At 43.2% G+C, this 13,903-nt stretch overlaps 1 protein-coding gene across 3 annotated transcripts in view; it reads right to left on the reverse strand.

The window, feature by feature from the left end:
* Window positions 1-12,925: 12,925 nt before the first annotated feature.
* The window catches only part of NDUFS1 (NADH:ubiquinone oxidoreductase core subunit S1), a 45,295-nt gene continuing 44,317 nt past the window's right edge, over window positions 12,926-13,903 (reverse strand). For all 3 annotated transcript variants that reach the window (XM_087882139.1, XM_060688129.2, XM_087882140.1), the window contains 2 exons: window positions 13,564-13,636; window positions 12,926-13,256 (listed from right to left, as the gene is read on the reverse strand). In XM_087882139.1, coding sequence (XP_087738265.1) covers window positions 13,165-13,256; window positions 13,564-13,636 — 165 coding nt within the window. In that variant the 3' untranslated portion in view covers window positions 12,926-13,164. The remainder of the gene's footprint in view (window positions 13,257-13,563; window positions 13,637-13,903) is intronic.

A 13,903-nucleotide genomic window follows, 5' to 3' on the forward strand; every position in this document is an offset into this window, starting at 1 on the left:
ACCTAGAATCTGTAAATTTATTTATTTTTCTATTACAGTTTATTATATTCTACATTTAACTGAACCTTCAATGCGTTATTTATTCTCTTTCATTTAAAAATTTGGCAACCCTACCATGTTGGATAACTGAATGTTTTTCACCATTGTTAAGCTACTGTGGTTTAACAATGGACAAAGTAAAGGGCAGTACCTGTACTGTACTATACAGTATAAGTACAGGTACTGTACAGTGGTAATACATACCGTATCATCTATATCATGATATTTTGTCAAAAAATGCTAAAATTAGCTATATTGCTGATGCCTCAGTGATTACTACACAAGAGTGCAGGTTTTCCATGTGAGCTTCTCATATAAAGCCTCCATATATTTTAATTTGGCAAAGCTAGCATGTAGTTGAAAGAAGAGGCTCAGTTTTTGCTTGGCTAAGAAAAAGAATTTATTTGGACAAAACGGGAAGTATGTTTTGCTTCAAGTCTGCCCTATTCAGTTTTCGATTGGCTATATTCTGAGAGAATAAAACTCAAAAAAGGGGATTAAATTCTCAGAAAACTCTAGATTGTCTTTCTTTTATTCCACAGTCATAAGAATGGATGGTGTAGAAGGCCATACTAACTGCTACCAGCTATTCAATTTGGTCAAGAGTATTTAAATGTTTCTTTAAACATTAAAACAAATCCATGGATGCAATTGCAGAAGGTCAAGCACAGGTTTTAGCACCTTGATTGACAAGCACAAACCTAATAGTTGTTGCTCTTTGCTGAGTTTGTGAGCAAAAAAAAATCATGCAGCTTCATCAATCTAGTATGGATAGCATTAACATTACAATAGCAAAGTCAAAATTATTTGCAAAATGCAGAACTATTCTCAATTGTTAGGGTCTAGAAACCTACAATGTCTGTATTAAATGCATCTGAAAATTCAGCATCGAGAACCCAATAGCACTTATACATAAAACTCAACATATCAATCTACTCAATAATGGAGTCTGTTGAAAATGTACCTATATATTACCTGATTTCTTTTTGTAGACAACAGAATGAATAACGTATCATGGCAAAGAATCTTTTTGGAAGAGGGGAAGAGCAATTGCTTATTTAATAGCCAGTTTCAAAGAATCATACACTTCTTTCTAGGGTGTTGTTTGTTCTTTAGAGAATTCCCCACATGTAAATGACATAGCATGGGCTATAGCTAGCGGAGTATATGGTATATGTGGATGGAGTTGGTAGCAGCTACCTGTTTGACAGGATGAAAACAGAACAGTGACAGGATGGAGGATGTGCAAAATCCCATTTAATTGAGATTGTATGAAGAGTACATGATGGGAAGCTATGGTGCAGTAACTAGAAGTTTTACTCTGATACACTCAAGTGATCATGTCACTAGAAAATCCAGTGTGCATCATTCAGATAATACAGGCTGTATCATTAAGATAAGCAGTTCTCTGGGTCACTATCTAATGTGCTTAGTTCAGGTGGCATTTACCATACTCTTCCCAGTATGACTCACTCAGGGAAAAGAGACTGAATATGATCCAACTGATGAGCGTTGCACATCAGCCATTTGTGAGTGATGGCCGAGTATTCCATGTTGGTTATGGCTAAATGTATTCTGATATTTGTAGAAACGGTTTTAGCGATGAGCTTCCACTTTGAAGGATAGAGGATGAACATACTAGCTTTTGAATCAAAATAGGCACATTTTCAGCTTTGGTGTGTATCACAATAAAAAAATGGTTTTAAAAGGACTCAGAATGCCTTTTCAATGTAGCATAAAATGTTTTACACATTTTTAAAGGCAAGGCACTCAGTTTTTGAAAATACATAGAAACAGTCATCAAGAAACATCCTGATTTTAACCTTCGTATTTAAGTCAGGAGAACCAGTTTGGTGTAGCGGTTGGCATCAGGCTACAAATTGGCAGACTGTAAATTTTAGTCCAGCCTTGGGAATGAAGTTAGCTGTTTGACCTTGGACCAGTCACCTTCTCTTAGTCCTAGGAAGGAGGCAATGGCAAACACTTCTGAAGAAATCTGGCCCAGAAAACTGTGGTGACTTGTTCAGGTGGTCTCTGAGAATTGGATATGATTGAACAGAAGGACAAAAAAAGTCAAAAAGAAAAAAATGGTTAAAATTCCACATTTGTATATATATTTAAATATATAGATTTTAATTTTTATTATATAAATTTACAATATACTAAATATACTTTGTAATTATATGTTTCATATTTTTCTTACTATATATTTGCTATGTTAAATTTCAGTTGAACAGAAAAGGAAAAGTCAAGTCTTGGGACCAATAATTGTAAAGTTTAGGTCAATCTTGTATTTTATTGATATTGCCCAATATGGACACCTCAGTAAAAGCTTTTGCTTAGTTAATCACTTTAAAACGTAAATTATCTAATTTACAAATTGTGTATTGTGAAAGGCTGAATATTTGTTGCTGAAGAAACTTTTTATTTTTTTCTATCTTGTTAACAAGCTCTTCCCCTCCTTTTTTTTTTTTTTTTTGGTGGCACCTTGCAATTATTTTCGAAATCAAGTAGGCAGTCCTGGAGTGTGTTTTGTTTTATTCCAAATGCCATCAGTATTACGTTATTTTAGTTCCAGGATTTTAAGCAGATTTTTAATTCAAAAGGAACTTTTGTGTTTTCCGCTAGTAGATTTTAAGAAAGAACATTCAAACCAATCAATACAGGTAGTCCTCAATTTACAACCACAATTGATCCCAAAATTTATGTTGCTAAATGAGACATTTAAGTGAGTTTTACCCCATTTTACAAATTTTCTTGCCAGAAAAGTAGGTAAGTGAATCATTGCAGTTATTAAGTTAGTAACCCAGTTGTTAAGTGAATCTGGCTTCCCCATTGACTTTGCTTGGGTTGAGGACTATCTGTACAATGAATGATCATATTAGGTCAATATCTATTTAATATACAACTAAATCAGATTATTCATCCTGCGTGAACCTATATTACTGGTAATCCTCAATTTATGACCATAATTGAGCCCAAAATTTCTGTTGCTAAATTATACATTTGTTAAGTGAATTTTGCCCCATTTTACCACCTTTCTTGACACGTGAATCACTGCAGTTGTTAAATTAGTAAAATGGTTGTTAAATGAAACTGGCTTCCCCATTGACTTTGCTTGTCAGAAGGTTGCAGAAGGTGATCACAACATCAGGGCACTGCAACTGTCATAACTGTCATAAATATGAACCAAGCGTCTGAATTTTGAACATGTGACTGTTGGGATGCCGCAATGGTTGTAAGTGTGAAATGTGATCATAAGTCACTTTTTTCAGTGCTGTTATAACTTCAAATGGTCACTAAATGATAAGTCAAGGACGCCCTGTATTTCATTGGGTTTGGCTTGTTCTAGCAATATGATTTGTGGTGTGTGAATTGTGGAGATGCAGCCAGTTGGAATTAAACCATGGTTTAATGTGCAAACATTAGGGAAAGATGAACATGATACCAGTTTGGAACCATAGTAATAGTGCAAACTTTTGGAAGAAATGTGGAATATAGCTGGAGGGGAAAGTTGAGATATCTATCCCTCCTTACTTACCATTTCACCCTTTTATAGCCTTAGCTCTTCTAAGAAATCCTTGGTTCTCTCTGAATTTGGTTGTTTGATTGTAGATGTTTCATTAACCAACTAGGTAACATCATATTAGTGGGTGTGAGGTTTATTGTATATACAGTAGCTTGCCCTACTAGTTGATAGGGATGTGGTTTTCTCTTTGGTAGTTCCTTCATTTAGGGCAGTGATGGCTAACCTTTTCCGGACCAAGTGCCTAAGCGCGCACGTGCGGGCACGAATCTGCATATGCGCAGCCAACCCCCCAAAATGCAATGCGTGCAGCCCCCCGCATGCGCCCCTCCCCCAGTGCATGCATGTGAGCCCCCCCGCAAGTGCCCCACCCCCAATGCATGCGCACGTGGCTCCCCGCACACACCCTGCCCAGTGCATGCACGGCAGAGACCCGAAGACCAGCTGGCCGGCGGGAGGTACACGCACATGTGCAGCAGAGCTGAACTTGGGTGATGGCTCACGTGCCCATAGAGAGGGTGCTGCGTGCCACAGGTTCGCCATCACAGATTTAGGTTATTGTTTTCTGCTTGCTTGGGGTTAATCCCTCCTTACCAAGGTGTTGGCTATTGGAGAGAATATGTTCTGGTCTGTTTTCTTCTTAGTTTTTTTATTGTTTCTTTTCAGTTGTGTGTAAATGTAGTTTATCTCTATGATCTATTGATTTCTGATTTGTCAGTGCCAAGTTTAAGTGGTCTTTTATTGTAGTCTTGAAATCAGGACTATTTGAGATATTTAGCATCAAAGAGCCTGCCCAGGGATTATTTTAGGAGTCTCTCCATACCTATAACACTATTATCTGATCATTACTATAAGAGTTGAAAGTAACATATATGTCCCCTCATTATGGTTTCCCCATGGATTAGGACAATTGCTTCCTTTGGATAGGAATGCATTTCCACTGAACGATCAAGTATGTTACCTTGTAACACTAAATATTAAATACTATAACCACCTCCATTGTATGTACAAGTGATATCTGGCATGGAAAACATAATCACAACCTTACTATTGCAATGCATTGTATGTATGGCTAAAACTGATGTTGGCTTGAGAGCTGAAGTTACTGCAAAAAACTGCAACCATGTTCATTTGAGCACCTAGCAAAACTTGACTATCTTGAAAATCTGGTTAATACTTTGGTGGGAGACTACCAGGGAACTCCAGTGCTATGAACTAAACTAGAAAGTTGGAAAAAGCATCCTGGGAAATATTTTTTGTTCGTTTCCAAGACAACTATACAGATGTATCCATGAAGTCAATGGTAATCAAGCTTAATTCAGACTTTATGCTGCAATGAAGAGAATAGTCTAATATGTTATATCTGTCCTGAAGGTACATTGGTTATGACTTTATTATAGAACATGGTACTTGTAAAGACATTCAAAGTCTTCTCTGGCTTGCGATATTGAGTATGTTATAGAATGCATGTCTGTTATATACCCCATCCATTAGCGAAGCATAATTCTTGAAGATTATCATTATTATTGGTTCATCAGTCAGCCAGATATTCAGACTGGATTTGGCATTTTTATTCTTACCAAATTTATTTGCTGTCCATCTCACAGTTCAAGGCGACTCTGAGAGACTTGATGGATACCACATCTGCCAACAATTACTATGTGACAAATTTTAAAGATCACAGTTCATATTTTATTTATTTATTTTATTGGATTTCTATACCGCCCTACTCCTGAAGGACTCAGGGTGGTGAACAGCCACAGAATAAAACACATAAATACAAAAATTTAAAATAGAATAAAAACAAATTAAATAATTTGGCCGAGACAAATTTAAAATATCCAATAATTTAAAAACAAATTAAAATTTACATTTAAAAGGGGAGAAGATTTAGGCCAGGCCAGCTTGATAAAATAAGAAAGTCTTGAGTGCGCGACGGAAGGTGCGCAGATCCGGGATCCTCCATATCTCCGGGGGGAGCTCGTTCCAGATCGTAGGTGCCCCCACAGAGAAGGCTCTCCCCCTAGGGGCCAGTCGACATTGTTTGGCCGATGGGACCTGGAGGAGCCCCTCTCTATGGGAGCGTACTGGCCGGTGGGAGGCTATTGGTGGTAGCAGGCGGTCCCGTAGATAACCAGGTCCTAAGCCATGGAGCGTTCTAAAGGTGATAACCAAAACCTTGAAGCGCACCCGGAAGACCATCGGGAGCCAGTGCAGCTCGCGCAGGAGAGGTGTTACATGGGAACGCCATGTCGCTCCCATAACCACCCGCGCGGCCGCACTCTGCGGCAGTTGGAGCCTCCGAGTGCACCTCAAGGGGAGCCCCATGTACAGAGCGTTACAATAGTCCAGACGAGAGGTGACAAGGGCATGAGTGACTGTGCGTAGGGAGTCCCGATCTAGAAAGGGACGTAACTGGCGGATCAGGCGAACCTGATGAAAAATCCTCCCGGTCACAGCCGTCAAGTGCTCTTCTAAAGACAGCCGTGAATCCAGGAGGACGCCCAAGTTGTGAGCCCTTTCCGTGGGGCCCAATGATTCGCCCCCAATAGTCAGTGATGGCACCAGCTGACTATATCGGGATGTTGGAAACCACAGCCACTCGGTCTTGGATGGGTTGAGCCTGAGCCTGTTTCTCCCCATCCAGATCCGTACGGCCTCCAGGCACCAGGACATCACTTCAAGGGCATCGTTGGGGTGGTCCGGGGTGGAGATGTACAGCTGGGTGTCATCAGCGTACTGATGGTACTTCACCCCGAAACCACGGATGATCTCGCCCAGCGGCTTTACATAAATGTTGAACAAAAGGGGCGAGAGGACCGATCCTTGTGGCACCCCACATATAAGGGGCCTCGGGGTCGACCTCTGCCCCCATCAACACAGACTGCGACCGGTCGGAGAGAAAGGAGGAGAACCACTGTAGTATGGTGCCTCCCACCCCCAACTCTTCCAACCAGTGCAGCATGATACCATGGTCATACATACATCCCTAAGATATGGTTGTCACCATATTTGGCACTTGTCCATCCTGATGATCAGTTATTCTGGTACTACTGTGAACTGCAAACTGGTTTGTTATTATCCTCTATCTTAGTTGAAATCTTTATATTATTTTAGACATTAATTATTGATTTGAGCCTTTATAGCATACACTGCTTTTGGTTGTTTCCTGCTTTGGAAATCTGGAAAGTTTTTAAACCCTCTAAATCAGGGGTGTCAAACTCAATTTCATTGAGGGCCACAACAGGGTTGTGTTTGACCTTGGGAGGCCGGGGTAGGCATGGCTGGGGTGGGCATGACCAGCTTGACATCACTTGTGTCAGGGGCTCCTGTGACGGCCTAAGAGCTCTGCCAGCGAAAACAGGGTCCTGAGCTCTGTCTTCAGCTGCGACTGCCTCCTGCAACCCTCTGCCAGTGAAAACTGGGCTTGCGAGGGCCACACATAGCCCTCCCAAGTTCTGGTTTCGCTGGCAGAGGCCCTGTGAGCCAGTCCTTTGCTGTTTCCAGGGTGGCCCCATGGGCCAGATCTAAGCTCCCTGCAGGCAGGATCCAGCCCCGGGCCTTGAGTTTGACACCCCTGCTCTAAATAAAGGACAAATCTCCCAGAGCTGTATAAACAAAAGCAGATCTGAAATAGGGGTATCCTGGGACCAGTTGAACATTGGTCTATTGATTTCAGTCTAAGCTCTTTTGTATTTTTCAGATCACAAGGATGATGAATGTAATCAAGAGTTCATAGCAAAATGCTTGTGTAGAAAGTTAGCTATGCTGTAGTTTATTGAATAAACTTAATCCAAAATTAAACACAAGAGATTAGGTTAATTGGGTAATAGTGATGGAGTAACAAAATAATATTCTTTTAATGTATTCTAAACAAGGTTATCAGTGAGACAGTTTTAATCTCCTTCCCAACAGCTTGAGGGAACTGAACATCTTCCAAAATCTGAAATAAGATTTCAGAAATCAGTTCTATTGGGTAGCATAAAAAGATATAAATTAAAATTTACAAAGCAACAGAACATCGGTAGAGATTTTGAATTAATGTTTCTTAAATATAAAATAATCTTTAAGGTACCACTTCTGATTGTGTTTGATAAGCAGGGTATTCTATGTAAGTTATTTTTGTCTATTATAAATTACTTCAAAATAACTGATGATGAAAAAAATGCCATAACTGTGAAAATTGGATAGGAATATTTGGACAAATAGGGTTTTTTGTTGTTGCATGTTCTTACATTTGTTTTAAGAACTATTTATACTACTGCTGTTTTTTGAGCATGGAGATTATTCGGAACTCTCAGGAATACCCATCTGTCTGCAGTTCCTTAAACCAAACTCATCTTTTCCTGGGAGCATAAAGCAAAGGAAGAGGACAGAAGTGTTCTCCTGGAAAAAGAGGTGGTTGCTTTCAGAAATTGCAGGCAGATGCTAACTTTTAAGCTCGAGGATTTTTTGCTTCAAAATCCATATATTACATAACCATACCATTCTGGTTTGGGTTTCTGGAAGGATCTAAGTACAGTAATTATATCACTTTTCAATGCATTTAGAATTTCAGATGAATCCATTCAAAGGAGAGAGTATTGTTGTATTGATGAAGGCATCAGGCTAGAAGCCAGAAGACTGAGTTCTAGTCTTGCCTTAAGCACAAAGCCAGCTGGGTGATCTTGGAACAACCACACTCTCTTGGCCCTAGAAAGAAGGCAGTGGCAAAGTACTTCTAAAATTGATGCCAAGAATACTGCAGGGATTAGTCCAGGCTAGTTGAGTGACTTGAAGCACCTCCCCTAAAATCAACAGGATTTAGACAAAATTTATTTCTTTGAATAAATGTTATATGTAATTATAAAATACTCTCAAGTACCGTATTTTCCGGCGTATAAGACGACTGGGCGTATAAGACGACCCCCTACTTTTCCTGTTAAAATATAGGGTTTGGGCTATACTCGCCGTATAAGACTATCCCTCTTCCAACGCACACCAAATAAAAATTAAAAAAACATCAACTGGCTCACCCACAATGTAAAAGCAGCTGTGCTAGACCCAAAATGGCCCCTGAAACAAGCAGGAACCTCACACAGCCCCAAAAAGCCCCAAAAAACAACTTTCACGCTTTACACACACACAACACAACACAACACAACACAACACAACTGGCTCATCCACAATGTAAAAGTAGCTGTGCTAGACCCAAAATGGCCCCTGCAACAAGCAGGAACTTCACACAGCCACAAAAAGCCCAAAAACCCAACTTTCACACTTTACACACACCAAATTCCACATACAGCTTTGTGAGATTTTGTGTGTTTGTGTAGTTAGAGTGAAACACTACAGAAACACACTAAATCTCAGAAAGCTGCACAAATATTATTTTATTTTATTTTATTTTATTTTTATATGAAAGCTAAATTTAAAACTTCCTAAACTTTAAATGGCTAGGTCTAAAAAAGAACTTAAAAAAAACCCAATTAACTATTTTTTTTTAAAGATCCCAAAGGGGAAAAAAACTTACGTACCCAATAGAACAGGGGTCTCCAACCTTGGCAACTTTAAGACTTGTAGACTTCAACTCCCACAATTCCTCAGCCAGCTTTGTTTTGCTGGCTGAGGAATTCTGGGAGTTGAAGTCCACAACTCCCTGCCTGCTTGGTTGTAGGCAGGGAGTTGCTTGCTGATGGAATGGATTCAGGCAAGCGAAGCAAGGCAAGCAGCTAAGGCAGTGGTTCTCAACCTTCCTAATGCCGCGACCCTTTAATACAGTTCCTCATGTTGTGGTGACCCCCAACGATAAAGTTATTCCTAAAACCATCAAAAATATGTGTTTTCCGATGGTCTTAGGCCAGGGGTCCCCAACCTTTTGGACCTCAGGGACCACCAACTTCATAATTTTAAATTTCGCAGACCACTAATACGAATCCAGTGCCCCGCTTGCTGAAGCACCTGGACTCCCAGTACGGGATGGGGTCCTTCAGGCACTCTCCATCCTCTCTGTCTCTCTCTCTCTCTGTCTCCCACTCTTTCTCTCTCATTCTCTCTTTCTCTCTCTCTCATTTTCGCTTTCTCTCTCTCTCCCTCTCTTTCTTTCTCTCCCACTCTTTCTCATTCTCTTTCTCTCTCCCCCTCTCTCATTCTCTTTCTCTCTCCCCCTCTTTCTCATTCTTTCTTTCCCCCACTCTTTCCCTCTCTCCCCTCTTTCTCATTCTTTCTCTCTCTCCCACTCTCTCTCTCATTCTCTTTCTCCCCCCTTTCTCTCTCTTTCTCCCACTCTCTTTCTCTCCCCCCCACTCTCTCTCATTCTCTTTCTCTCTGTCCCCCTTTCTCTCTCCCCCTTTCTCTTTCTCCCTCCCGCTTTCTCTTTCTCTCTCCCACTCTTTCTCTCTCATTCTCTTTCTCTCTCCCCCTCTTTCTCTCTCTCCCCACTCTCTCCCTCTCATTCTGATTCTCTCATTCTGATTCTCTTTCATTTTCTCTCCCTCTCTCTCATTCTCTCTCTGATTCTTTGGTTCTCTTTGATTCTGTCTCTTTCTCTGTCTCTCATTCTCTCTCTCTCACTCTCTCTCTCTGATTCTCTCTGTCTCTTTCTCTCATTCTCTTTCATTCTGTCTTTCTCTCTCTTTCATTCTTTGTCTCTTTCTCTCTCTGTCTCATTCTGATTCTCTCTTTCTCTCTCATTCTCTCTCTCTCTCATCTCATGGGCCAGCCAGTGTCTTGGGGCTGAGAGGAAGTCAAGCATCTCCCTGAGAGACTGAGGGCCAGAAGAAGTGTGGGAGCGAAGCACTACTTGAACTTGTGCGGCATGAGCATTCGCCTTGGTATATTTGCGCCAGCCGATGGCCAAGGCAGCCCTCATCTGTCTGCTGAAAGTGCAGCATCAGGATTCTGCCTTGCTATATTTGCGGCGCAAGGCAGCCTTTGTTTCCTGCTGCTTGGGACTCAGAGCGGTAAATAGCGTCTGATCCGGAGAGCTGCTGGATTTTGCTCTCTAATCCGGATGCCAAATCGGCCCCCTGCAAACTCTCGTCTCTCGAGGAGCGCTCCCTGAAGCGGGGCTGGAAACTTTGGTTGGACTGCTTGAGAGAGGAGAGCTTGCAGGGGGGCGATCTGGTGTCTGCAATGGAGAGCGGCATCCGGCTTTTTCTCTCCGCTGTAAGAGCGCTGTAAGAGTGGCAGCCCTCATCTCCTAATGCTTGGGACTGCAAAATCCAGCTGCTCCTCGGACCAGTCACCATTTACCGCTCCAAGTCCCAAACATTAGGAGATGAGGGCTGCCGTTCTTACAGCGCTCTTACAGCGGAGAGAAAACGCCGGATGCCGCTCTCCATTGCAGACATCAGATCGCCCCCCTGCAAGCTCTCCTCTCTCAAGCAGTCCAACCAAAGTTTCCAGCCCCGCTTCAGGGAGCGCTCCTTGAGAGACGAGAGTTTGCAGGGGGCCGATTTGGCATCCGGATTAGAGAGCAAAATCCAGCAGCTCTCCGGATCAGACGCCATTTACCACTCTGAGTCCCAGGCAGCAGGAAACAAAGGCTGCCTTGCGCCACTCCTGACACAAATATACCAAGGCGGAATGCTGCTGCCGTACAAATGAAAGTAGTGCTTCACTCCCACAGCTTCCAGCCATCGCAAACGCCGCTTCTTCCCGCTTCTGCCGCCCCCTCCCCCACCGCCACAACAGCACCATTCATTCCGGATGGCGAGGGCTGCACTCGTTTTTCTGTATTGCACCACCATCAAAACCCCTGTGAAAGGGTTGTTTGACCCCCCAACCACTGAGCTAAGGTAAGCAAGCCAGGAAAATGTGCTGCGCACTCCCACCCTTTGCCTGCGAGCCCGGACGCTGATCCGGACGGCTGCAGAACGAACTGGGCACTGGCTGTCATGTCTTTTCTGCTGTGCGGGGTTCGGCACCTGGGCTCCCGGGGTTTAAGCCTCTGGGCCAGCCCGTGCTGCTCCAGGATGTTCACTTCGGGCTCCTTGGAATCGCTGCCGGGCGGTTCTTCCCGTTGGGGCGATGGTGGGTGGCAGCGATTGGCGTCGCTTGGACTGCGGGAGCCACGGCGGACTCCTTCCCCACGAGGTATTGCTCTGCATTTCACCACCTCTTCCAGGCTCGCAGCCACCCACCATCGCCCCAACGGGAAGAACCACCCGGCAGCGATTCCAAGGAGCCTGAAGCTAACATCCTGGAGCAGCACGGGCTGGCCCGGAGGCTTAAACCCCGGGAGCATAGGTGCCGAACCCCGCACAGCAGAAAAGACATGACAGCCGGTGCCCAGTTCGTTCTGCAGCCGTCCGGATCGGCGCCAAGCCAGGAAAATGCGCTGCACACTCCCACCCTTTGCCTGCGAGCCCGGACGCTGATCCGGATGGCTGCAGAAGGAACTGGGCACCGGCTGTCATGTCTTTTCTGCTGTGCGGGGTTCGGCACCTATGCTCCCGGGGTTTAAGCCTCCGGGCCAGCCCGTGCTGCTCCAGGATGTTCGCTTCGGGCTCCTTGGAATCGCTGCCGGGCGGTTCTTCCCGTTGGGGCGATGCTGGGTGGCAGCGATCGGCGTCGATCGCTGCGCACTCCCACCCTTCGCCTGCGAGCCCAGGTGCCGATCTGCTTGGACTGCGGGAGCCACGGCGGTGCTGGCCGGGCTGGGTCTGGTGCGGTGGGCGGAGATGAAGGAGCAGCCTCGGCGGCAGCAGCAGCAGCAATTACAACGGGAAAAGCCGTGGGGAAAGGAGGACGAGGAAGATCTGGCAAGGCGGTGCGAGCACTTCATGGCTCCTCCGGTGAGCGGATTGCGAGAGCTGCGCGACTGGGGCGGAGACATGCGAAGTCGCATGGAGCTTCTCATAATGGAGACTCAGAGCCAGGTGTGCAAGGCGCTGGCCCAGGTCGACCGCGCCGCCGCTTTCACCGTGGACTGCTGGGAAAGGAAGGAAGGTGACCCGAATTCCGGGGTAGAGTGGGGACGCGTTCCTTTCTCGTGGGCCGCGCACTGCCTGGCACCTCTTGTAGGTTGGAACTAATTCGGAGTACAGCTTCCCCTCAATGTTGCCGGCGCTCCCAAAGTGTCATCGGTCAGCGCCAGCAACTCAGATTCGGGTACCCGGCGTATAAGACGACCCCCGACTTTTGAGATGATTTTCCTGGGTTAAAAAGTCGTCTTATACGCCGGAAAATACGGTATGTTGAGTAACACATTGTCACAAGCTAATAATTTAACTTAAAAATTAAGAATACACTGAAATGCAAGATGGTTATCTTGAATTTCACTGTTGAAAATTTGCTATCTACTTGGGAGTGTGTGTGTGTGTGTGTGTGTGTGTGTGTGTGTTGGTTACTGAAGAGTCACACTGCTTTTTAATAATCTTGGTTAAATAATACTTTTAATGTTACACCCAACTTGTACACATTCAGAATACATAATGTCTTATGTATGATAAATGGTGCTGAACATAATTTACTCAATGCATCCTAGAGAATTGGTTGTAATAACTTTCACTTGTTTCCATAAAGAAAATAAGAACAAAAAGAGACCACAAAACAGTTGCTTATTTAAAAATATTAGTTGATCATAACAGTGCCTGGTGGACTCTGGATTTCATTCTTTAGCAGATGGAGGGTTCTTCAATTGCTTTGGCGCCCTCTGTAACTGCTTTCACGCATTTAGCCATTGTCTGCGAAGCTCTACTTATTGGATCTGAAAAGATGAACATTGGTGTTATCATTCTAAAAGTCTGACTTGGTGGATAGGTTATACATTAACTGAAATAATTTGGTTTTGAATTAATATGCCCTGTAAAATCCAGCCACCAAAGCTTATAAACCATGCTATATGGCTTAGTATGTCTGATGTTATTAACAAATTGTGGCTTAATAGAATGTGTTAACTCAGTGATCAATGAACTAATGTTTTTAGTAGTCAAATATTCCAAGTATAAGCAAAGCACATTTTGTTTGCTACTTAATTATACAAGGAATTCTGCATGCATGAAGATTATTGTTACCTGTCATATAAAAGTCTTTAACTGTAAGCTGAGGAGGAACAAGAGGATCAGCAAGAACTTTCTGATTCGCTACCTATAATTTAAACAAAGAATGGCAAATATTAGCAAACTTCACATAATAGATATCTGTATGCTGGTTCACATAAAAACACCCAAAGAATTCCTTATATACTGGAATGTTTCATAAGATAGTCAAAAGGAAAAAAACATTTTTTTAAAAAAGATATAAGGAAGATCCAGGTGAAAGTGATGGAAAGAGTACTTACATAATATATTACAAACCACCTAACCTAACATGTTATTGTACAATAGTGAGACATTATTTTACATAAGCTTAAGG

The sequence above is a fragment of the Pantherophis guttatus genome, chromosome 1 (assembly GCF_059756535.1).
Source record: "Pantherophis guttatus breed Tessera chromosome 1, ASM5975653v1, whole genome shotgun sequence".
NCBI classification, from domain to species: Eukaryota; Metazoa; Chordata; class Lepidosauria; order Squamata; family Colubridae; genus Pantherophis; species Pantherophis guttatus.